Source organism: Artibeus jamaicensis, unplaced genomic scaffold (assembly GCF_021234435.1).
Source record: "Artibeus jamaicensis isolate MK-2021 breed Jamaican fruit bat unplaced genomic scaffold, CSHL_Jam_final contig_558, whole genome shotgun sequence".
NCBI lineage: Eukaryota > Metazoa > Chordata > Mammalia > Chiroptera > Phyllostomidae > Artibeus > Artibeus jamaicensis.
In genome coordinates this window covers 5897738-5923852 of record NW_026521886.1, presented here as the reverse complement: position 1 = coordinate 5923852, position 26115 = coordinate 5897738, and the positions used below count along the sequence as shown (strand labels likewise).

Sequence of the window (26115 nt, the reverse complement as noted above, 5' to 3'; positions counted from 1 at the left end):
GGCACTGTATCTACAAATTAACATGATACACCACATAAACAAAATAAAGGATAAAATTCCTGTAATCATATCAATAGACACAGAAAAGGCATTTGACAAAATCCAGCACCTATTTATGATTTTTAAAAAATCCCAGTAGCCCTGGCTGGTGTAGCTCAGTGGATTGAGCGCGGGCCTGCGAACCAGACAATCGCGGTTCGATTCCCAGTCAGGGCACATGCCAGGGTTGCAGGCAGGTTCCCTGCAGGCCAGTTCCCAGCAGGGGACGCACGAAAGGCAACCATACATTGATGTTTCTCTCCCTCTCTCCTTCCCTTCCCCTCTAAAGATAAATAAATAAAATCTTTAAAAAAATCCCAGTAAAGTGGGAATAGAGGGAACATATATTAACATAATAAAGGCTACATATGACAAACTCACAGTTAACATTATACTCTATGGGGTAAATCTAAAAACACTTAAGAAACAAGACAGGGATATCCACTTTTGCCATTCTTATTCAACATGGTGCTGGAAATCCTGGCTACAGCAATCTTACAAGAAAGGGACATGAAAAGAATTCAAATTGGAAAGAAAGTAGTGACACTGTCATTGTTTGCAGGTAACATTATACTATATGTAAAAACCCTATATATAGAGAGAGAACCCTATATACACTATAAATATCCCACCAAAAAATTACTAGAACTTATAAATGAATTCATTAAAGTAGTAGAACACAAAATAAATATCCAGAAAATGTTTAAATTTTTATACACCTATAATGAACTATCAGAAAGGGAAACAAACAAAAAAATCCCATTCACAATTGCATTAAAAAAAAAAAAGACCAAGGGAAGATATACAGGGGCATCTGGCCAAGATGGAGGCATAGGTAGACACGTTGTGCCTCCTCGCATGAGCAAAATAAGGACAACAACAATTCAGAAAAACAAAACAAAAACAAAACAACCAGTATCAACAGAAAATTGAACTGTATGGAAGTCCAACAACCAAGGAGTTCAAGTAGACATATTCATCCAGATGGGTAGGAGGGGTGGAGTCAGGCAGCCAGGAAGAGAGGGGTCGGGACAAAGTGGTGGCTGGCAGACCCCAGATGCTCAAGGCAGCAGCTGGAGGACCCAGCAAGGTGGTAGATTGTAGAGGGGCGCGGCTCACAAGGCAGCTGGCAAACTGGGTGGTCCTGTATTGTGCGCAGATAAACCAGTCAAAACTGGGGAGTGAGATAGACTGCACAACCCAGGGTTCCAGCACAGGGAAATAAAGCCTCAAAACACTAATTGAAAACACCTCTGGGGGTTGAGGTGCCAGGAGAAACTCCCAGCCTCACAGGAGAGTTTGTTGGAGAGATCCACAGGGTCTTAGTATGTACACAAACCCAACCACATGGGAATCAGCACCAGAAGGGCCCAGTTTGCTTGGTGGAAGTGGGGGAAGTGAATGAAATCCACCAGAGAGCAGAGCAAGCACTATTGTTCCCTCTTGGACCCTTCCCCTATATACAGTGTCACAACACAGTGACTAGGTTGCCCTGCCCAGGTGAACACCTAAGGCTCTACCTCTCACTATGTAACACGTGCATCAAAACAAAAAAAATGGCCCAAATGAAAGAACATCAAAGCTCCAGAACAAATACAACTAAGCAATGAAGAGATAGCCAACCTATCAGATGCATAGTTCAAAACACTGGTAATCAGGATGCTCACAGATTGGTTGAATTTGGTTGCAAATTAGATGAAAAAATGAAGGCTATGCTAAATGAAATAAAGGAAAATGTACAGGGAACCAATAGTGATGGGAAGGAAACTGGAACTAAAATCAATGGAGTGGCCCAGAAGGAAGAAAGAAACATCCAACCAGAAAAGAATGAGGACACAAGAATTCAAAAAAATGAGGAGAGGCTTAGGAACCTCCAGGACATCTTTAAATGTTCCAATATCTGAATTATAGGGGTACCGGAAGGAGAGGAGGAAGAGCAACAAGTGGAAAAGTTATATGAACAAATAATAAAGGAGAACTTCCCCAACCTGGCAAAGGAAATAGACTTCCAGGAAGTCCAGGAAGCTCAGAGAGTCCCAAAGAAGTTGGACCCAAGGAAGAACACACCACAGCACATCGTAATTACATTACCCAAGATGAAAGATAAGGAGAGAATCTTAAAAGCAGCAAGAGAAAAGGAGACAGTTGCCTATAAAGGAGTTCCCATCAGACTAGACTGTCAGCTGATTTCTCAAAAGAAACCTTATAGGCAAGAAGGGGCTGGAAAGAAGTATTCATAGTCATGAAAGGCAAGGACCTACATCCAAGATTGCTCTATCCAGCAAAGCTTTCATTTAGAATTGAAGGGCAGATAAAGTGCTTCTCAGATAAGGTCAAGTTCAAGGAGTTCATTATCACTAAGCCCTTATTATATGAAATGTTAAAGGGACTTATCTAAGAGAAAGAAGATAAAGAACAGGTACAGAAAAATTACAGCAAACTCACAATTATTAACAACCATACTCAAAACAAAAACAAAAAACAAACTAAGCAAATAACTGGAACAGGAACATAACCACAGAAATGGAGACCACATGGAGGGTTAGCAACAGGGCAATCGGAGGAAGAGAAGGGGAAAAGGTACAGAGAATAAGTAGTATAGATGGTAGGTAAAAAATAGACAGGGGGAAGATAAGAATAGTATGGAGAATATAGAAGCTAAAGAACTTATCAGTATGACACATGGACATGAACTAAAGGGGGTGAATGTGGGTGGGAGGGGGGCACAGGGTGGAGGGGAGTGAAGGGGGAAAATGGGACAACTGTAATAACATAATAAAATACATTTTAAAAAGGAAGATATACAAATAGCACACAAGCACATAAATTTTTTTAAAAGACCTAGGAATAAATGTAACCATGGATATAAGAAACCTATTCTTGGAAAATTATAATGCACTGAAGAAAGAAATGGAAGAAGATAGAAATAAATGGAAATTGAAGAAGATAGAAATAAATGGAAACATATACTGTGCTCATGGATGGGAAGAATTATCATCATTAAAGTGTCCATCCTACTCAAAGCAATCTATAGATTCAGCACAATTCCTATCAAAACAACAATGGTACATTTTACAGAACTAGAACAAATAATGCAAAAATGTATATGAAACCACGAAAGATTCTCCAAGAGCCACAACAATCTGCAGAAATAAGAACAAAGTTGGAGGTATCAAGCTACCTGATTTCAACCTGTACTACAATGCTGTAGTAATCACAACAGCATTAGTAGCATAAAAGCAGGAATGGATCATTGCAACAGAATAGGAAAAAACCCACAGCTTTATAGCCAATTAATATTTGACAAAGGAGACAAGAACATTCAGTTGGGTAAAGATAGTCTATTCCACAAATAGTGTTAGGAAAATTGGTCAGACACATGCAAAAAGAAAAAAAAGAAGAAACTAGACAACTTTTTAAAACCACATAAAAGAATAAACTCAAAATAAATTAAAGGCTTAAATGCAAGACTCAAAATTATAAAACTCCTAGAAGAAAACATAGCGAGTAAAATCTCTGATATTTTTCTTAGCACTATTTTTTTTCGGGTACCCATATTTTTTCAAACTATAAGATGCATGCCCTCAAATTTGGGAGGAAAATGGAAGTGTGTCGTATAGTCTGAATGTAGCTTACCTGGGTTGTTGGGGGGTGGTTGAGCGAGGTCACAGGTTATTAAATGTTTTACCACATCTTTTGCTTCAAAATTTTTTCTCCTATTTTCCTGTCTAAAGCCTAGGTGTGTCTTATGGTCCTAAAATATGGTATATCTCCTTGGGCAAGGGGGAAAAAGAACAATAAATGGGACTCATCAAACTAAAAAATTTTTGCACAGCAAAGAAACCCTCAACAAAATGAAAAGACAACCTACTGAATGGGAGAAGATATTTGCCAGAGATACATCTGATAAGGGGTTAATATCCAAAATTTCTGAAGAGCTCATACAACTCAACACCACCCCCCCTGCAAACAATACAATTTAAGAGTGGAGACACTTCTCCAAAGAGGATGTGTAGATGGCCAACAGACATATGAAAAGACATTCAATGTTACTAATCATCAGAGAGATGCAAATTAAAACCACAGCGAAGATACCATCCCACACCTGTAAGAATGACTATCATTGATAAATCAACAAATAACAAGTGTTGGAGGAGGTGTAGAGAAAAGAGAACCCTTGTGCACTGTTGGTAGGAATGCAGACTGGTGCAGCCATTGTGGAAAACAGGATAGAATTTCCTCAAAAAATTAAAAATGAAACTGTCCTATAACCCAGTGGCATATATCCTAAGAAACCCCAAAACCCAATTCAAAAGAATACAGGGAGGGGCAAAAGTAGGTTTGTAAGTATTTATATGGAAAATAATACTATAATTAATAAATAATAATACAAAAATAAACTCTGTGTTTTGCATACCCACAACTGTAAACCTACTTTTGCCCCACTTTATATATTCATCCCTATGTTCATTACTGCATTATTTACAATAGCCAAGATATGGAGGCAACCCAAGTGCCCATCAATAAACGAGTGGATAAAAATGTTTTGCTACACATATACAATGGAATATTACTAGGCCATTGAATGAAATCTTAACATTTGCAACAGCACTGATGGAAATAGATGGTATTATACTAAGTGAAATAAATCAGTCAGAGAAAGACAAATATTTCATGACTTCACTTATATATGGGAACTAAAGAATGAAATAAATGAACAAACAAAATTGAAACAAACTCATATGTAATATATACAGAGGACAGACTGATGTTAGCCAGAGGAAAGGGTGGTAAAAAAAGTTGAGGGGATTAAGTACAAATTGGTAGTTGCAAAATAATCACGGGGATGTAAAGTTCAGTGTAGGGCATATAGTCAATGATATTGTAATAACTATGTAATGGGCTAGGTGAGTATGGGAAATATCTTGATGAAGTATATGATTGACTACTGTGCTCAATACCTGAAACTATCAACAGTACAAAATAATGTCAAATGTAAACTGTAATTTTTAAAAATTTTTTAGAGAGAGGGGAAGGGAAGGAGAAAGAGTGGGACAGAAACATCAGTGTGCGGTTGCATCTCATGTGTCTCTTACTGGGGACCTGGCCTGCAACCCAGGCATGTGCCCTGACTGGGAATTGAACCAGTGACCCTTTGCTTCACAGGCCCATGCTCAATCCACTGAGGTACACCAGCCAGAGTGTAAACTGTAATTTTTTAAAAAGAATCTCAACATGGCAAAAAAAAAAAATGCTGGGCATATTGGAGGAGAAGCAGTTAGGTAGGTGGTGGTCCATGAATGCTTTGCCTACCCTCCATCCAGGCCTGCTTGTTTTGATAATTGGACCTGGATTTTGCTTGGGGGAATCATTCCCCCATACCATCCCCTGGCTCTGGAGAGCTTCCTGACCCCTGACCACCAAGTATCAGGTTGTACCCCCTGGCCACCATGACTGGTTTGGAGCAGCCACCTGATCCTGCCCACTTCATGAGGCTCCATTCTGGGAATTTCCCTGAACCTATTGGCAAAGAAGCACCTATAGCTCCCAAGGTCACCATGTGCAGAGACCTGCATGGGTGAACCAAAGTAGTGACCAGTAGAGCCCATGATGACCATGCAGCCATGCCCAACCGCTGCTCATCTGAGCCAGTGTAGGCCCCTCTGGAGCTTAAGCCCAGTTGAGTTTCTGTCTCCTGCAACCAACAGCACTTGACTGGTGAGGACAGGGGTGGCTGGAGAATAGGCTGGGCTGGTGGAGAAGGCCATGGTGGGCCCAGCAATCTTCTCTTCAGTGTGCTGGCACCTGAGCTAAAGTCCTCTCCTCCTGTTTAGACCAATGTGCCAAAAGCTTGGATTGTGGAGATATCTGTGGGCCCTGGATGGGCCCCTCAATCCTCTCTATACTTAGCAGCCAGAGTGGGCTTCTAGAATGCAGCAATGTCTGTGGCTTGCTGCTGTATCCACAGCAGCTGCATGGGTCTGTGGCTGATAGCACCACCCCAGAGGTGCATGGGGGGAGAAGCCAAGATAACTCATAGCACTTCATACTCATACCCTGACAGCCCAGGGCAAGTCCCCACCAAATATGAAAGAACTCCCAGGGAACACCCGCTCCATGCCTGTCCCCAGTGTATATGCATGTATGTGTACATAACATGGGGTTGGGGTGGAGGTGTTCTGTGTGTTGAAGGAATCCTTGGAGGGTCTGTGCAGGGAGGGTCTCTACCTTTTCTCCTCTTTCAGAATCTTTTGGTCACACAGAGCTGGGTAAGGAGGGGCAGGTGAAAGCTGGTGAGTAAGAAAACCTTCACATCCTTGGGGTAGGAGGTGACAGGAGTGGAGAAAGTGAGACATGGTTCTGACATGGCGGGCAAGGCACAGGCAGGAGTCAGGATGATTCTAGCTTTGAGCCCAGTAGCCAGGCATGCCACAAGGGTTTGGGGTACCCAGTACACCCTCTGCTCCATCCCTTGGCCTCCTGCTTACCCATCAGTGGTGGGGGCCCACTGTGGGAAAAAAGAAGGCACCCTTGAATCTACTTTTGTTCAAAGCTCTGAGTCAATAGTATGCAGAAGTGGCCTTAGCAGCTGCTCCTGTGGTGAGAGCCTCCTCTCAAACCCCAGTGAGAGTCATTCCTCAAAATTGTTCCATGCCATCCAACAATCCCCATGCCCTTCTGAACTGCTTGGTCAATAGGAGAAAAAGCACAGAGAAAACCGAGAAAGGAAGGGTTCAAGTTGTCCCACTATTTTACCCCCATGATGCCTGGTACAAATCCAGCTGAGGCTTCCCCCTCTCTAACTGCATGGGGGCGACCTCCGTGGGTAGTAGTGTCAGGGCACACACACACACATGCACATGCACCCAGGCACTCAGACTCACACAGGTGAAGAGCTCCTAGCTAAATTCAGGTCGGGTGCCCCTGGATTCATTGGAGCTCCAGAGAGCAGGCACTGCTGCACTGGGCTCATTGGAGCAACAGTTATTAATCATTTTCTCTTCAGTAAACTGCCTGTTGGGGTCTTCTCCCCATGTTCCTATTGGATTGTTGTCTTTTACTCATTGATTCCTAGGAGCTCCTTCTATATCATGAATATGCATATTTGGAAAAACACGCATTGCAAGTATTTTTCCCTAAATCCTGGCTTGTCTGGCCATTTCCTTTTTATAAATCTCAATGAACTCTAATTTTTAATGAACAAAAAATAACTAATAGTAAGGTAGTCAAATTGACTTATGTTTTCCTCTATTTATTTATTTTTGATGTGTTGAAGAAATCACCCCTAGCCCACAGTCATAAGAGTAATCTGCTCTGTTGTCTTCTAAAAGTCTTGTGGTTTTCTCAATGGTGCTGGGGCCTATGGCTCTCCTGAAACTGATGGTGTGTATGACAGTCCAGTGTTACATAATCAAATTTCCATCTTGGAAAGACTTGCCTTTGCTGTGTGGGGAGTGGACAGAGTGGTGATATGAGCAGGAGCAGCAGACAGAGTGGGGATAGAGGGAAGAAGTGTAATCTGGTGCAATGTTTGCAAAGAGAATCCACAGGGCTCAGGGATGCAGGGGCACTGGGAGAGGGAAAGGTGTTCAGGAGGACACTGTGGTTCCTGGTTGGGCAACTGTAGGACAAGATGGTGCCATGTTAACTATGAGCAGACTGCCACCCAGAGCCTAGCAGCCCCCCTAAGCCACTCCATGAGACAGTGAAGACAGAAGGCTGGATCCTAATAGAGTGGCCCTGGCTCTTGGAGACTGTGGAGCCAGAATGAGAATGGCCTTGACAAGTGCCTGCCTTAGTGGCTCCACAGAGGATAGGTTAGCAAGGAGCAGAGTGGTGGGAACAGCACTGGTGCCAACACAGGGAATAGGGATGGACATTTCCTCAAGCCCACTATCATGCTCAAACTCATACCTCCTCATCACATCTCTCAGACAGGTCTCCAACTCCTTCTCAGAGAATAGGAAAGCTGGGCTTGGAAACAGACAGGACTTGTTGCCTATTAACTAACCACCCCAGAATCCACACCCAGGTGTATGGTTCAGAAGTCCACGAGGAAGGGTGGTGCTTGTGTCTGGTTTGCTGATTCATGAGTGTGCAGTATAGCAGAGAGACTGAGTTGAGACCACGGATTATGGAGCTAGACTGCTGGGGTTAGCCTCTCAGCTCTGCCACCCTCCAGCCAGGGAACTTGGGAAAATCACCTTTCCTCTCCTGCTTCAGTTTACTCATTTGTTAAAAGTAGCAGAGTCCTGTGTAGATTCAGTGCAAGATTAGTGCTTGTTCAATGAAATACTAAGTAGGACTTTTGAAAAAAGATGCTCACTCTCACTCAGGGATATGCAAATTAAAGCCACAATAAAAAAAATCAGTGCATGTGCCCTGGCTGGTGTGGCTCAGTGGATTGAGTGAGGCCTGGGAACCAAAGGGTCTCTGGTTTCCTTCCCAGTCAGGGAACATGCCTTGCTTGCAGGCCAGGTCCCCAGTAGGGGGCACTCAAGAGGCAACCACACATTGATTTTTCTCTCCTCTTTCTCCCTCCTCCATCTCTCTCTAAAAATAAATAAATAAAATGTTAAAAAAATCAGTGCATGTCACCAGATGGACAACAACTCCAGGGCAACAGTACCAAGCATGGGTGAAGATGAGGAATGCTGGTATTGCCAGCAAAAATGGGGTCCTTGCAGTGTTGTGAGAAAAACATTTTTGGGGACCCACAAGGGAGGGTGAGGTCTGCTTGTAAAATTTATTTGGGTGGAAATAGAAGACTACCCCCAGGTTCCAAGTACCTCATCTCCATCTATCCCACTGTGAAAAAAATCCAGTCTGGTCTTCATCCAGCCCAATATAAAAGTCAAGGCCCAAAAGTTATATGCCATGCCTAAACTTAATCCAATTTAGTCCCTGTTTGTTGCCATTCAGCTAGCGTAGTCTGTTCCCAGCTACACTCTGGCTGGCACTGTGCCCAGGCGTGTGCTGTCTGCTCTTGGCCCCAGGAAGCTGTTATGGCCACATAGCTGCTATGGAGAAAGAACACCTGAACAAATGAATGAACAGGGTTTGAGTGACCCAGAGAGCACATGTGTGAGTAGGGGGAGAGGAAGGGAGGGGGGAAGAGAGAGAAAGGCTGATTCTTGTTAAACTGGGGTTATATCAGATTATATCATCTCTGCCTTGAGAGGGACCAGGACCTTCTTCAAACTAACCAATAAACTTTCCAATCTTTTGCAGGCTGGCACTAGGTCCTCCCCCTAACCAATCCATTTTCTACATCTATTCTTTTCCCCAGACTAGACAGACAGGACTTTATGACCACCATATCAGCTTCTATTGTGCATGCCTCAAAGTGGAAGTACCTCCCCCTTGTCATCTTGGCTTCTACTGGGCATGTGCCCAGCAGAGGAATTTCCTTTTTATTGTTTATTTCTTCCCCATGTAGTCTGGGGGAGGGGAGATGGACGGCTGTATCCTGGGAAGATTGAAAAATTGGTCCTTCCTACCTACACGGGGGAGGAAGAGGCACGAATCCTCTTGGAGGAACAATGCTGTAATCCCCTAGGGAGCCAATGAATGCTGCAACTTCCCAGCTAAACAGGCCCAGTGTCCAATTCAGCTCCTTAGCCCACAAGGCTCAACAGAGTCAGATTCCCTTTGCTTCCTTCCTTTACTAATATCTAGCTACTTACAATAACACTGGGACCTTGCCAGAGTGCTGCAGGACTGCAAACCCAGCTATCACTTGGACAAACTGTTTTGGGTTATCCACCAAAGCTAAACACACACATACCTGGTTACCTAACAGTCCACCCCAGGGTGTAACTGCTGCCAACAGCCTACAAAGATATGTCCAAAACAGCTCACTGCACAGTGGCCGTAAACCAGGGGCACTGGCTCATCAACAGAAGGGATGACTAGTACGGCATGCAAGAACACTACAAAGCAGAGTGAACAAACTGCCCATCAGCAACACCACCAGTATGGGTCTTCACATCTAGCAGATCAGAATTCTGTGATGCTCCACAGCAAGCACAGCAAAGCAGCAGGCTACACTGAAAATACACAAAGAAAACCGAGGGAGGGATTAACCCTGAAATAGGATAGCGGCTGTTCCAGGGGAGCAAGAGGAACGAGGCGGTAGGGAACCGTTGGCCAATCTAAGTTCCTTACCTGAGACTACAACTATTTTCTCCTCTGTGGGGATGACAGTCAGGTTCTCACACAGCTTGAACACGGAGGCACTCTGTTGCTCTCTCATCTACGCAGCTCTCCTGCCCACCAGGAGGTTTGCTGGTTCTTTAGGTTTGAGGCGCTCCTGCACCTGGTCTCACCTTGCCTGGGGCATTCTGCTAGGAGGCCTCCCCGCCCCCACATCTTTGGGCGGCTCTCGGAATCTGCAGGCCACAGGGAAAGCACCGTCACGGGTGACTGTTATCTGTCCTCTTGCTGGACAGCCCCAGCCACTGCGCCCCCGTCCACGCCGCCGCGGTCCAGGGCTGCCGGGTTCCCGTCCTGCCACGCCCCCATCTCAGAACTCAACTTTCCTCCAGGGTCTCGTCCGCATCAATGAATATGCAGCAGGGAGGAGAGTAGGGTGGGCCTTGCTGCTCAGCCGGTGCAAGGCGCTGTTTTGCACACTAGAGAGGGTACACATCCCACCCAGCAGTTGAGGTCACCGAGTCCAAGAGCTGAGGACCTACAGCGCTACAGGATCCTGGATAGGGCACTTTCCCTCCTCGGGCTTCGGTTTACCTTTCCATGAACGGAATTTGTGCTCCTAGCCCCTGGAGAGGCTCGGGACAGCCCGGACACGGGGGGGGGGCACCTGTGGACGTCCCGCCGCGGCCCCCGAGCCGAGCCATTTAAAGCCGACAGCTGCATCGCCCTTTGAAAGCGAGCGGTGGGACAAGGCGGGAGCGCTGCGCGGGACTGGGCGCCCTCTAGAGGCTGCTGCGGGTACCGCCGCGCCAACCCCGCCAACCCCGCCTGCCCCGCCAGCCCCGCCAGCCCCGCCCCCGGCCTCGGGCCGCGCAGGCGCGCTGCACGGCACTCAGCGGGCTGCGAGATCGAGGCTGGTCCGCAGCCGCGCGGGGCTGAGCGTCCCATTCATGCTGGGCAGCGGCGACGCGGCCACGCGACGGAGCCCGGGTACGGCGGTGGCCTCGGCCTGTGCGGCTTGGGCGGCCCCGCGGCTGAGCGGGCGGCGGCAGTGGGACGCGGCAATGGCCTTCGGCGGGGCATGCCCGGGGGCAGCCGGTGAGTAGGGGCGCAACTTTCCCCTTAGCGGGGAGCGGTGCTGGCGAGGGTCCCAAGCTAGGGTGGGCCGGAGGGGAGACGCCCTCCGGCCCGCGGCGGCGGCGGCCTCCGGAGGACGCGGACGTGCGACCCGGAGGGCGGGGAGTGTGCGTGGGGTACTGCGGCGCGCGTGTCCGCGTGCCCCTGCGGCTGCGGCCCGACTCCCTAGTGTGTCCGGCGTGGCCGCTGTGCAGGCGCTGAACTAGTCCGGTCCCCACTCGGCCGGGGTCGGACCTGGCCCAAGGCCCTGCGCCACTGGCTTCCCTGCCGGCCGGGCTCGGCCCTCGGAGCACCGCGGGGCAGTGCTCTTTGCGGCGCAGCGAGGCTAGGGCCGGCGCTGCCCTCTCCTCAAAGGCTGGAAAGAAAGTTTGCCGCTGCCCCGCGGGAAGGGCCCTGCGGGTGCCCAGGCCGCGCCCGTAGATTGGACCGCGGGCAGGACCTCTGCCGGTCGGCAGGGCCGGGCCGGGCTGTGCAGGCCCCGGCAGGGCCGCGGGAGCCAGAGAAGGGAGTGCGGGGCTGTGCCCACTGTCGCCCCTCAGGGCCCTATGGTGGAAGCTAGAGCAGCTTCCTCCGGACCCGCCCCGTCCCCACCCCATCCCTGTCCCCACCCCTCCTGGCGTGGGGTGCCGGGAGATGGGCGCTGTGTCTGTGCGCCCGCCCGCCCACAGGGCCGCGCACCGGGGCTAGGAGGGGGCGGTGCGGGTGCCTCCTCGGCAGTCGCCCTGCTCGCTGGGGCCTCGGACTCCCCTTGGTAGAGCCTCTCCAGGGTCAGTCTGCTTTCCTCGGAGGCTTCCGATTGCTTCCTGGAGAGTCTGGGCCTGGTGTGCACCGTAGCTGGAGGCGGCATGGCTGATTTCGGGCTGCCTCTGGGTAGGGGGAGCGGGGCTTCCAGGGAGTCTCCTGCATGCTGTGAAATCGAAATTGCAGCCTGGGAAAGGGGTGGAGAGAGGTGAGAGGGACCCATTGACTGTTCAGAGCCTGGAGCTGCCATTGCTGTTCTTTAGGGTGCGGGGGCCACGCCCCTTGAAAGGAAGGGGTGTGTGTGTTGGGGGTTATGTGGCCGGTGCCTCTGGCATCTGAGCCTGGGCTTCTGTACCTCCCCCTCTGAGGCTAGTTCTCTGGGTCTGGGTAGGGACTAGGGGGGTGGGTTGGGGTGGGATTCAGCCTTTGCTCTCCTGGCCCCTGTGGAACACCCTCCAGGTATCCTCGGTTCCCTGCTGGCTTTGGGATGTGCAGGAGAGACCAGATTTTGTACCAGGTAGCCAAGACTCTGCCCAGCCCTGAGGAGCACTCAGTTGCAATGCTAGAGGCAGTCCATTCTGCTTCAGGGCCAGGCTGCAAGTCAGCCTGGGAGGGTACAGAGAAGCCCAGCAAGGGCATGTCAGGTAGGGGACAGCATGGATGGAGGTCTAGTAAGCCCCTTTATGGTTGAGGTATGTGCTGGGGAGTAGGGGACAGATGAGGTGCCATGGAAAAAGCAGACAGCCCTTGCTGGCCTCCTGTGTCCCTGAGGTGGTTTTCGAATTTTGATATCCCAGGAAGGTACCCTGTGTCTAAAACTGGCCGGGAGAAGAGGGCATCACTTCCAGGAAAGGCCAAGTGGAGGCACTTTTCCTGAGAAACAGGACTGCAGTGGTGGGAGAATTGGTTATTTTGGGACCACCTCCCCAGGTCTTTGTTGGGGGAGGTGGGATGATAGGTAGCTCTCTGTCCTGGTTGATAATGGTATACCACTGGGCAGGATAGCAGTATCTTCTCGGGCTCCCCATGCCCCAACCTGTCCAAGCCCCAGCAGGATCCCAAGCCAGAAATAGAGGGCTTGGGCCCTCTCTGAATCAGTGAGGGTTTTTGTTTCTCAGGGTGAACAAGAGTAGTGGGGGGAGGCTGTCTGGGAGGACAGAGGACATTGCTCACCCCATACTCTGCTGCACAACTGAGTCCATCCAGTCCAGGAGTGGAACCTGCTGTGCCAGACCTGTCAGCCTCTGTCTTGGCCTTTCTATCCCTCACCTCACCCCCATCTGGTACATACAACACCAGTTCAGCTTCTCCTTCCCAGCCTGGGCCCTAACATAGCCTGTTTTCCTGAGCTCTGACAGGGCCCTAGCATAGCCTGCTTTCCATGCTGGGAAGCTGCAGTCATTTTCAGTTCCCTCTGCATGGTCCAGGAGGTTCCACCCCAGGCCTTTGCTCTTGCTATTAGTCACCTAGGGTGCCTCCTCCCCAACTAGCTCCTGTGTGCAGTGGTCTTTCTAGAACAGGTGAACAGGCTCCCTGGGGGAGCTTCCCCAGACCATAGGGGCTGGTTCTGCTCCTTCCCAGCCCCTCTCAGCCACAGAGCACAGCATATGTGTTGCTCCCCTTCCCTAGCCTAGCATGGTCCTCCCCAGCACCCTGGCATGAATGCATTTTTTGGAATGAATGCATTTTTTCCCTGGACAAGTCAGAGGTATGTGGGATTCCTGCAAGCCTGGCCATCCAGGTCTCTGTAGGAGTGTAGGAATCAGTTCCTGTCCTGCCAGGACTAGCTGGGTGACCTTGAATCTGTCTGAGCCCTGGGCACCCTGTTTCTAAGATAGGGGAAATAGCCCAGACATGTTTGCTCACCCTTGTGAGATGGTGGGCTTGAGGAACCCAACCCTGGGTTCCAGATCCCCCTTTTCCTGGCAAGCAGTCCCAACCCCTTGGCCTGCCCCTCCCCTCTCCTCCCCTTGGCCTGCCCCCCCCCCCACCCCTGCAGCCTCTGTTGTGGGGGAAGGAGAGTGGTAGCCCCAGAGTTTGGATGGATCCCTCTGTTTAATATAAAAAGTAGGGCCCGTAATTGCATTAAAACATATAATTATCCTGGAGGAGGGGAGAGCCCAGCCCCTGGTAATTGCAGGTCTGATAAACGGTGAGTGATTCATGTTTTCTTTGGTGTTCACATGCACTCAGCTTTTGGCCCAGTCCCTGCTGCCACTGTGAGGAGCCTTTTCTCTGTGCTGCTTTGGGCTCCTGAGCTGGGGTTAGGGTGTGGGGATTTGGGGCCTCCTCTCCTGGCTGCCAGCAGAGGTCCCTGGTGGCTGTAGTTCTTGGGGCTAAGTTTAGGCAGAGATCCTCAAGGAAAGGCACCTGATATAGCCTGCTGGGAGGGTCCTGCAAGGCAGCACAACCTGATTTTCTTGCTGGTAGGATCCTGGCTAATGTCTCTTGCTTCTCAAGCCTCAGTTTCTCTGAGGCCTGAGTATGGCATTCACTGGGCAGAGGGTGTGTGGGAAGTGAGAACAAAGTGAGAAAGTAGGTCCTGCTCTGTTTGGACCTATTCTTTTATTCATTCATTCATTCATTCATTCATTCACAAGTGTTGGCTCCTGGGGTCAGCTTTGGAGATACAGAGGCAAACCACAGAGCTTGGCCCTTCTCTGAGGGAGCTGTCAGTCTAGTGGGAGGAGCATCTGGGAACAACAAGTAACAATGGCCATTAGCAAGTCTTGTGCTGCAAATTCAAACTGGGTAACTGGTTGTGAGGGAGCAGCTGCTAACGTCAGGTAGCAGCAGGTCAGAGGGGCAGCTGAAACCGAGCAGGGGTGTGGGGGCAGGGAAGGGAAGAGCACTCCAGAAGAGGGGACAGAAAGTCCAAGGGTCCAGGGGAAGGCAGACATGGAGGCCCAGAGACTGCTGGGCCTTGTCTAGGAGCCAGCTACCCTGTGCCCATCTCCCAACCTTGGCAGAAGGTTCTTTTGGCAGAAAGTCCTGTAGGCCTCAGCTTCCCCACCTGTAAAATGGGGTTGTTGGTCTATATTAGGAGAATTGTCTTAGAGCAAAGGATGTGTGCAGCTCCTGCCAGCACCTACCTGCAGTTGGGACTCAGCATCTCTGGGTTCAGTTTCCAGCCAGGAATTTGGTAAGAGGCCCCAGTACATCTGGCAGAGCCAGGGCGGAGTCTTTGCTGGCATGGAGAGGCTACCCCTGCTGATGGCACCTTGCAGGAGTGCCCTGACCTTCCCTTTTTTACCCATGAGAGAGAAGCTCTTGTTCTCCTCTTTTTATAAATGGGAAAACTGAGGCTGGGGAAGAGGAGTGATCCCTCTTCAGGGTTGCATGGTTACAGTTACAGAGTCTGGATTTAACCCAGTTCCTGACTGTTAGCTTTTGGACTGGGGGAGATGAGATTTTTCCAGAGCAAGGGGAGCTATGGCAGGATTTGCAGGGCCTGGTGACCTTACGTGCATTTCAGAAAAGTGGTCGAGCTACCATGTGGAGACTGGGCTATAGGTGGGCATGAGAGGCAGTGCTATGGTCATCCAGGTAGGAGAGGGATAGGCAGATTGGGGGAGGTCTAGGGGGCGATGTGATACGGGGATCATGGGTTAGGGTCATGGGCATTCCTGGGGCCTGGTATGAGGGTAGATGGTGCTGGAAGTGTGATGAGGTAGGGAGGAGTGGCAGGTGAAGGTGAGCCTGTGGACTGGAGGTTGGGGAGAGATGGCTACTGCTGAGGGGTGGAGTTCAGGGAGTCCCTGTTCTCCTTTCTCTTTGGAGAAATATCTCTGTCTTTGGAGTTGGGTTGAGGATTTCGAAGAGGAACTCAGAGGCAGTTGACCAGGAAACCTGGGAGTGGTTGGAGCATGGGGTGGGGGTTGAGGGGGCAGGTTGAGGGCACCTTTTGGCTGGGGATGGCAATGATAGGTGGGAGATGCACACAACTTGGCTTCTGTATCAGTCCTCAGAGTAACGGGGCTCAAGGTCCAGCAAGGGGTTGGCCCTAGGGCCAAGGTGACCCATATTGCCCTCTGCCCATATTGAGAGTTGCTGCCCATATGTCCTCATCTGTGGTGGGGGTAATGCCTGTGAGTAGGATTGTCCAGGGCCTGCAAGGGAGCATGTGTCCCCAGAGCCTAGGACACAGGCTGTCACCTGCTGTGGGAGCTTGGGGCTTGGAAGGCTTGCTCCTAGGACATGGGGAGGCTCTGAGTCAGGTGATGGCTCCCAGTCTAGACCCCAGATCTTCTCTCTTGCCTTGTTCCTGGATCTATTACTCTGTTCCACCTGTCCAGCAATGGCAGGTCTAGGCATTCATGGTCCATGTCTGTTGGCTAGACAAGTGTCGTGTGCTATGTCTTGGATCACAGGCTTGATCTTGGTGACTCCTGTTGGACTGCTTGCTGTCTGCAGGGCTTTAGGCGAGGAAGGTGTCCTCTCTACACCTCTGCTTTCTCCAGGATTAGATTGTGGAGCATGGGATGTCCCAACCTGGACAGGCAGGCCAGAGAGCTCAGGAGATGGCATGTGGGCATGTCTTCCCCCTTGGGGGTGAGGCCCTGCCCACACTCACACCCCCTTTCATTGTCTTCCCCACAGGGATGAAGCTCCTGGCCCCGTGATGTACATCTCTGGAGGACCTGAGCACCGAGGCCTAAGGCCCGGGCCTGCCATGCCACTGCTACGTTTGAGCCTGTGGCTGCTCTTTATGCTGTTACTGTTGCTGGGGATTATTCGGGCAGTTGCGGGTGCCACTAGGGCAGGCAGGGGTTTGCAGCCTGTTTTCCGCACCTTCTCAGCCAGCGACTGGGGCCTTACCCACCTAGTGGTCCATGAGCAGACAGGTGATGTGTATGTGGGTGCGGTGAACCGCATCTACAAGTTGTCGGGGAACCTGACACTGCTGCGGGCTCATGTGACAGGCCCTGTGGAGGACAATGAGAAGTGTTACCCACCACCCAGTGTGCAATCATGCCCACATGGCCTGGGCAGCACTGACAATGTCAACAAGTTGCTGCTTTTGGACTATGCTGCTAACCGCCTGCTAGCCTGTGGCAGTGCCTCCCAGGGCATCTGTCAGTTTCTGCGGCTGGATGACCTCTTTAAGCTGGGTGAACCACACCACCGCAAGGAGCACTACCTGTCCAGTGTGCGTGAGGCTGGCAGCATGGCAGGTGTGCTAATTGCTGGGCCGCCAGGCCAGGCCCAGGCCAAGCTCTTCGTGGGCACACCCATTGATGGCAAGTCCGAATACTTCCCCACTCTGTCCAGCCGCCGACTCATGGCCAATGAGGAGGATGCGGACATGTTCAGCTTTGTGTACCAGGATGAGTTTGTGTCATCACAGCTCAAGATCCCTTCGGACACACTGTCCAAGTTCCCAGCCTTTGACATCTACTATGTGTACAGCTTCCGCAGTGAGCAATTTGTGTACTACCTCACTCTGCAGCTGGACACACAGCTGACCTCTCCTGATGCTGCTGGCGAGCACTTCTTCACTTCCAAGATTGTGCGGCTGTGTGTCAATGACCCCAAGTTCTACTCGTATGTTGAGTTCCCCATCGGCTGTGAGCAGGCAGGGGTGGAGTACCGCCTGGTGCAGGACGCCTATCTGAGCAGGCCTGGCAGTGCTCTGGCCCACCAGCTGGGCCTGGCTGATGATGAGGATGTGCTCTTCACCGTGTTCGCTCAGGGCCAGAAGAACCGGGTGAAGCCACCTAAGGAATCAGTGCTGTGCCTGTTTACACTTAGAGCCATCAAGGAGAAGATCAAGGAGCGTATCCAGTCCTGCTACCGTGGTGAAGGCAAGCTCTCACTGCCCTGGCTGCTCAACAAGGAGCTGGGCTGCATCAATTCGGTGAGTGTGCACCTCACCTCCTTGGGTGATGCTGTTCTGTCCTGCCAGCCTCACCCACTGGGCAGCCTTTGCTCCCAGTGACCTCATTCTCTGAAACAATAGCAATGCTGACCACATGCCCATGTGGCACTTGCCCTGTGCCAGGTGCTGCTGCTTGCCCATTGTCTCCTAGAGGCTTGCAGCACCATAGGGGCTGCCCCCTTGGTATTGGCCTCAGAGCCAGCTTGCAGGTATGTGCTGTCCTCTTCCTTCAGTAGGTGGGGGTAAGGGAACAGTACCATGTCCACCAGTCCACAAGCCCCTGTTGGACAGAGATTTGACCAGGTGCTTGGCAGTATTCTGGGTGCTTGCTGGCTCCAGCTAGTCTCCATTTTACAGATGTGGTCTCTGAGACTCAGAGAGATAGGTGACTTGTTTAGGGCCACACAACTAGCCAGAGAGGCAGAGCTGGGGCAGACCAGGGTCAGGTGGGCACCAGACACTGTCTGGCTCACAGTCCCCTGTCAAGAGGCTCTGTTCACTCTCGTCCTGGGCACCTGGCCATGTGTCTGTCTCCTGGGCCTCTTTGCCCTGGCAGTTCACCTGGCAATGTAATCAGACAATACTAGCCCTGACATTGGGGCTGCCTAAGTACATGTATGCTGGGAGCTCAGTAGTTGGCAGCCATAGCTCCTGTCTTTAGGTCCTGGTCGGGCTGGCCTGGGGCCAGCTGCTTTTCATTCAGCCAGGTAGTAGCATCCACTGTTTTTCAGAGGAAGACACCAGGCTTAGTGGGAAACTTGTTCAAGGTTGCGAGTGTTAGGATTTGAGAATTCACCTGTGTTGGGGACGTCCAGAGACAGACCTCAGCCCTACTACTCCTACTACCCAGGAATTGTTGGGAGGGCTAGGGAAAACCACTTAGGCCTCAGCATGTTTATACTGAGAGTGACACTGGTTTGTGTCTAGGGCAGGTAGGACGACGAAGGTCCACTTCTCGTGTCCAGTGGGGGCCTTCTTGTACAGTGGGGGCCTCATGACAGGTCCATTTCCACATTGGGTCCCAGGTACACTAGGCAGATGCATTGTCCATCCTCTTCTTAGCCTTTCAAGAAAGATGTTTTATCTCCATTGTACAAGTAGAGAAACTGAGGCTTGGAGGGGTGGTTTCTGCTAAGGTCATACTGTGCGATTGGCATTCCTTGTGCCCATGGCCAGCTCTGCCCCTTCCTTGGGCATTGTTCCCACTTCTTCCTCACGTCCTCTTCACTCTTCCTTGTGGTCTTCCCCAGCCAGGTCACTATCTTGGGGCCCCTCCAGGACCCTGGCCCAGCCCTGACCTTATTTTTCTATCTGTTTGTCCCCTTTTGGCTCTTAGTCCTGGTGACTGTACCTCATTGGTGACCTCTCCCCCTGCAAACCTTTGACCGGAGTCATCCACCTAGAACCTGCCTCTTTCACCTTGTTCTCTCTCCCTCTTGTGGTGGAGCAGCAGCCCCCATATTCCCTGTTTCCAGGCCTTCTCTGGAACTTCGTGCTCAGTCACCTCCTGAGATGGGGCCCTTCCCTTTGCCTGTTAGGTTTGACCCTTGTCTCCTGTCTTGAATAAACCATTTAAGACAGGATATGTGCCTCCCATCCCCCACCCGCGGCTATCCCCTGCCTCTTTGTGGCTGTCACTGGTGCAGTGGGCCTGGCCTCCTGTTTGGCTGCACCCTGGCCTTTCCTAGGCTGCCTCCTTCTTTAATCCTCCCATTCCAAAACTGGGTGTGGGGTCTGTGTGTAGTGTGCATGTGAGACATGGGTCTAGCCCTGGGTCTGTGTGGGCCTCGGGCAGCCTCAAGGAGCCTGGGTTGTTCCATCTGTGGAGTTGGTTCAGGAGTCCTTCATTCCTCAGATCTGTATGGGCAGTGCCCCAGACCACATAAGTTCTGTGTGGCCACATGCTTGCCTCTGAAGACCCTCTGTAGGCACTGTCAGTTAGTAGACCTGGCTGGTCCTGGCTTCCAGGCCCTGCTCTCAGGGAGAAGGTGTTTGGGATAGGCTGGGCAACCCAGAGACTCACCTCTACCCTCCCGTAGCCCCTACAGATCGACGATGACTTCTGCGGACAGGACTTCAACCAGCCCCTGGGGGGCACGATTACTATTGAGGGCATGCCTCTGTTTGTGGACAAGGAGGATGGTCTGACTGCCGTGGCTGCTTATGACTACCGGGGCCACACTGTGGTGTTCACTGGCACGCGAAGTGGCCACATCCGAAAGGTCAGGCCTGGGGATGCGGGTGACGTGATGGGGCGGATGGAACTGTGGGTAGGAGATAGCATTGCTGTGTGACCTAGAGGCCAGATCTGGTATATGAAGAGGTGGGGGCACCGCCCCTGTGCTAGGTTCAGTGACCATGGGGGCTTGGGCGAGTAGTAAAGGGTGGGCCAGGGTACCTCAGTGGGCCCCTGCCTGTTTTCCCTTGCTCCTTCTGGGAGTCTCTTTTGCATCTGACACTATAAAGACACTGGCTGGGCAGGTCAGGGTTTGTGAGGGGCCTGGCTATCTATTCTGCCATTCCCCTGCACCCTAGAGATGCTGGCCCTGCTCTCTGAGGACACATGGTAACTTTGGAAGTTTGTGAGTGGATGGTAGGGGCAGGCATGCCTGCCTGGGTTCCCTCTCCTCCTGGTGATCCAGTGTCTGATGAGGTAGTCCTGTGCTGTGAGGGAGGCCCACCCACCATTTGAGAAGGCAGCAAGGCCAAGGGCAGAGCAAGGGTAGCACCCTTTACCTCCACCTGCCAGTGGCTGATATGAGTAGAGTGTGGTGACTGACTGCAGAGTGACAGGGACCAGCTTTAGGATCATCCCCTGGGCTCTCAGGATGAGAACTGGGAGTTCTGTGGGGCAAGGCCTGTCTGGTGATTTCAGGTTTCCTTCTTATCAGCAAGTGTTGGGCTGAGCCAAGCTATTATGGAACTGGGCTGGGAGGGCTTCCTGGAGGAGCAGGTGGAGTAGGCCACCTTGTGGATCAGGCTGACTTGAGGGGTGGGGGACCAGACCAGGGTAGGGCTGGCCTGCTGTGGAAGAAGTTCTCAGGGTAACTATAGGGTGGGGGTACCCCAGAGGGTCTGTGCAGGAGTGGAGCCTAATGAGTGAAATAAAAGCTGACCTGAGGACTAGTGCTGACACAGCTTCCTGTGCACCCGTGGGTGGAGGCTGGGCTTGCCTGTGCTCTCAACTGCCATGTGGGTTATACAGGAGAGGTTTCCCCATGTCTGCCTGGTGACTACCTTGGAATTATGCCCTACCTACTTGCAGACTCTGTGAGCTCTGAGAAGGGACACCACCTCTCCTCCACAGGCTGGGGTGGCCCTGGGGCCCAGCTGCTGACTGAAGACCAACTGGGATGGTACGGGTTTCTGCTCACAGTGACTGTGAGGCTGAATGCCTGCATAACTTCAGCTACTGAGGGTGTGAGGCAGGCCAGTGCAGACTCATCAGTCACCATCTATGCAAGCCCCTGTACCCTCAGAACCAGTCCTCTGGTATGACCCACCTCACACTCCCAGCCCTGATATTGGGGGTACTGCCTGCAGCCTGCCTGTGGGGCTCTTTCCCTTCCCAGGTGTCAGGCCCCAACTCAGCATGCACTCCTTCCTACCCTAGGGAAGACACATGGGGTTGGGAGAGCAGGGGAGGAGGCCCTCTGAGCCTCTGTGGGTGTGTTGTGCAAGTTGTGCCTGGTAGGGGCCAGAGGCAGATACATGGAAGTGGAGGTGGGGATCTCTCGGACACATTCCATAGGGTGTTACAGAGCCTGTTACCCAGCAAGAGGTCAGATTCCCTGGGCCTAGGAAAGCCTCTTCCAATCTATCAATGGTTGATAGCTGGCAGCAGGCTATCCTGCAAGGCTGGGAGAACAGGTTAGTGCAGTCCTATTCTCCCTCTCCCCAACTCCTTCTCATTCCCCTGCCCCAGGGTGTCTTCTGGGTGAGCTCTGGGTGGGAGCTTTTGAGTCCAGTTAGTACTGCCTCCCTACCCACTTCCACAGAGGGAAAACAGACCTAGCATGTGGATTGTGGGGTTTGACTAAGGCCCATCAGTAAGAGGCTTCATTGGGTGTGGAGCAGCCAAAACCAGAAGACCCCTTCCTCTTTTCCTCAACCTTCCCCCTTCCCCTACCACCATACCTGTCTTAAAGAGCCCCATCCTAGGTACCAACTCTTTCCACCCCTGGAATCATCTGTTGAACATTCACTGCGCATGAATGGACAGTGCCCTTTCTGCGTATGGGGTCAGGCCTGCCCAGGTGCTGCTGACCTGGTGGTGGCAGTCTTTGAGTTGGATTCTGTTGCATTGGTTTTGAGGCTTTCCCATAGGAGCATGCCCTGCCTCGACCCTAGACCTGCCACCTGTACCCCTTTTGTCCAAGTGTGCCTGCCTGAGTAGAGGGCATTTCAGGGGTTGTCACATTGTTCACACCTATCTTGTACATATAGCTGAGCATGGTGTGGTCTCAGCTCTCCTCACCAGCTGTGTGATCTAGAGTTGGCCAGTCCAGCTTCTCTGAGCCATGGTTTCCCTGAGTACAGCCTGAGGAAGGAGTGAAGATGTACAGGCAGACCTGGAGCCTGTTGTGCTTCTGTTTTCCACTTAGTACATGCATTGAGTGTTTGTGTGCTGGCACCTCACAGCGTTGTCACAGCAACCCTTGGCAGGTGGGGAAACAGAGGCATATAGGCAGAAGCAGTTGGTGTCCAGGGTTACTGGCTCCAGGGTCTTTGCTTCTGACTGTAGCCTCTCACCTTTTTGTATGGGTCCCTGGAGGACAGAAATGAGGGCCCCTACTTTAGTTACCTTCTCCCTCCCTGGGTAAGCCTAAGGCAGACCTCTTTTTTCCTACTACCTGGGACTGAACAGCTCAAGGGATCATGGGTGGCCCCCAGGGTAGACTCCTGTAAATGTTATATAAAATTATAGCTGATTAATACCTGCCAACTTCAGTGGCTAAAGGCTGACGGGGGGGTGCTTCCTGACTTCCTGGCTTTTCCTTAGAGGCCCTGCCTGCCACCTGCTTCCCCCCGCCCCAACATAGGTAACTTGTCCCCCACAGCCAGCATACCCCCAGAGCCCCAGCCCTGCATGTAGCCCATCCCACCCCCAACCCTTCCTGTTGCCTCCGGAGATGCCCTACGCCCTGTAGGAATTCCCAAGGTTTGAGTCTCAAAGCCCCTGGTTTGAATCCTCTGGAGTCAGCTCAGGTACCTGTAGTGGGTGAAGAGGGAATAGGCCCTGGACTCCTGCTAGTGGATGTCCACTCTCCTTAGCCTGGTGGCTTGTATGACTTTCCCTTTCTGAAAAGCAAAGGTGGAAACAGTCCCTGCCCTGTGGGCCTATTGAGGGGTGCCATGGTGCTAGCCCTGCATAGGTTCTGTCCCTGCTGCAGGGCTCAGGGTCTTGGTTGAGGAATGCAGTGTTGTCCTCAGTACAGCCCTGCCTTCTCTGGTGACTGTGGGCATTGTCTGCCCACATCTGCATTTTGTGTGAGATCCCTTGATTGTTAAGCTTTGGCAACCAAGAAAGCATCATGGATCAACCCAAGCTTGCTGTGAGCCATAAGTTTGTGTCCTGTGAGCCATAAGTTTGTGTCTTGGGTGGGGCCCAAGACAGCTGTCTAGGTGGGTGCTGGGGCTGCACCCATCCAAAGATGAAGCCCCTTCCTCTTGGGTCCTGAGTTTCCTTCCCTCCACACTGGGTGGGCCCTGCCTCCCTGGGACTGTTGGATGGCCCATGGGTATGCTGATATTCTTTTCCTCTGTGATGATCCTTCTGTGAAGGAGAGAATGAAGGCTGTGGCTGTAGTGCTTGTCCCCCCAGAGCCGGGGCTAGGCTGGCCAGGCTGCTGTCCCTGTGCTCACAGCTTCAAACCTAGAGCTGCCTGTTCTTACTTTCCCTTCAGGCATCACTGCTTTGCCTGTGGTTGCTGCTCTGGACCTGGACTACTAAGGACAGGGATACTGCTTATCCTCCAGAGTCCCTCATGTCTCTGAAGCTTCCCTCTGAATGCATCTTTCCACTCCCCTTGTACCACCTTTCCCCTGACAGGATTCTGAAAATCAGACATCCTGAAAGTCCAGTGGTGCTTTCAAGACCTATGTGGAACAGTTGGCAGCAAGTTCCTGCATCTGGGCTTGCCAGTGTGGGCCTCTTCTCATTCTCTGTGCCAGGTCCTCCCTCCCCTGGGCTGCAAGCCTGTTTGGTGCATCCATCAGGGATCCCTGCTCCCCAAAGCCTAGGTCTGTTCAGGAGGCAGGTTGGGGAACCTTATAAGGCTAAGGGCAGGGATGCTGGTCCCAAGAGAGATACTGGGTAGAACTGGGCCCCAGACCCACAGTCTCTCAGCTTGTTGTGCCACCTTTTCCTGACCTTCCTATGGCCCTGTGGATCTCTGTCCTGTGTGTCTGGGGCATGGTGTTGATCTCCAGCAGCTTGTCCTCCAGAGGCCCACAGGAGCTCCATGGGGTAGCCTGCACTGTTGGCTTCTGTGGGCCTGAAGGCATTCCTATGTTAAACTGTGAGCCCTACACACATGCACTTGGTTGCCTGTAGTATGTGACTGGTGTCCACTCTGAAGGTTGATATACCCACAGGACAGTGCTGTGGGTGGGCAGCCTCAAAAGTGTCATACAAGAGCACACTGGGTACCTCGTCCCCTTGAAACCTGTAGTCACTCCCCTTCTCTGAGGATTGCTATACAGTCTGACCTCCATCTTCCCTGGAACTGTGTTGTTGGTTTGGGGACTTTTGTGTCTTGGGCCACACAGCACATCTTCCTTTGTCTTCCTTTGCTCAATGCTCTTTGTGGGACTCTCCCCTACTGTGTGGGCAGCCAGGGCTGGTTCTGTGTTGTGGTGGTGTGTACTCCACACATATGTGCATGATGTTTTGCTCTGGGGGAGCTGCATGCATTCTACTTGGGCTTGTGACAGCAGTGCTGCTTCGTGAATTTCTGTGCACACATGGCTTATGGGCACAGCTTCTGTGAGCACAGAGCTGCACTTCTGTTGGGTTTCTACCTGAAAGAGGGGCTGCCAGATCTGCTGTTGGTTTGTTTGTTTTTTTGTCCTAAATCTCCCGGTGTTTCTAGGACTAGGTGGGGACATGTGGTAGTGCCCAGTGGGGTGGCTGGTCAGTATGCAGTCATGCTCATGACAAGTTACTGGTGCTGGTTATGTTCATTTCCCTGGGGATTGTTGGTAAGGAGTAGAGTGGTCCTGGCTGTCTGTTTCCTGTCTTCACTGTTGTGCCTGTGGGCCCCACAGGTGTACTACTGCCCACCAAGGACAGTAGTTGTTAGAACCTTTGGGTGGCATTCTGTGGTACCCTGTGGACATCTGTGTGCTCTGCTCTTTGTGGTTCTCCTGGGTGCAGCTGGCCATGTGCACTGAGCCAGAAGGGCAGAGACCTCTTACTCAACCTGCAGGTCTGTCTAGTGCCATCCCAGCCCCTTATCCCAGAGCCCATGCCATGTGGTAGCCAGAGAAGTTGCCCACAGACATTAACAGAAGCTCCTGCCACAGGTCTGGTACTCCAAGCCCTCCTTTTTGTAGAGTCTGGCTAATCAGGCCTCAGCCCTGGGAGGGGTATGTGGGTACTTTTGATAAGTATGACCATTGTAGATGCAGGCTAGCAGTGACCTCCCTGTGCTCAGTATTTAGCATGTCCCGCCTCAGGGCCATCCTTGTAGGGACAACTTTATGAAGGCCCAAGGTTAGTGCTTACAGTGAGCAGTTCCTCTACTTCGTGGCAGATAGGGCCCTGCCTTCCAGGATGTCCTCTTGTGGGTCAGGGTGTAAGAGCCTCTGATCCACAGAGGACCCTGACAGCACAGTGAGATGAGTTCAAAGGCTGGAACAGTCCAGGGGATTGGGGAGTCTTCCAGGAAAGGTATCTGAAGGGAGGGAACAGCATGACCAAAAGCTCAGGGATGCATGCCCTAGTGCATGCTGGGAATTGAGGGGGGCCTGAGGAAGTAAGTGGGTGAGTGGGTAACCAGGCCTATTGGAGCCTTGAGGATGTGCCTAGGGAGGCCGGACAGCTTCACTAAAGCCATCTGGGTAGAAGGAGGGCTCCTTTCTGGTGCCTAGGCTATCTTTTATTCTGCATGTGGTGGGCAATTCACTGATGACCCTGCAGTAGTTAGCATCGAGGCAGGGTG

General features: G+C 51.6%; 1 protein-coding gene across 3 annotated transcripts in view; it reads left to right on the top strand.

Annotated features, from left to right (window-relative positions):
- Positions 1 to 11086: 11086 nt before the first annotated feature.
- Positions 11087 to 26115, top strand: part of PLXNA1 (plexin A1) — a 51879-nt gene continuing 36850 nt past the window's right edge. For all 3 annotated transcript variants that reach the window (XM_037165444.2, XM_037165443.2, XM_037165441.2), the window contains exons 1-3: positions 11087 to 11292; positions 16672 to 17929; positions 19990 to 20172. In XM_037165444.2, the coding sequence (XP_037021339.1) occupies positions 11276 to 11292; positions 16672 to 17929; positions 19990 to 20172 (1458 nt within the window). In that variant the 5' untranslated portion in view covers positions 11087 to 11275. The remainder of the gene's footprint in view (positions 11293 to 16671; positions 17930 to 19989; positions 20173 to 26115) is intronic.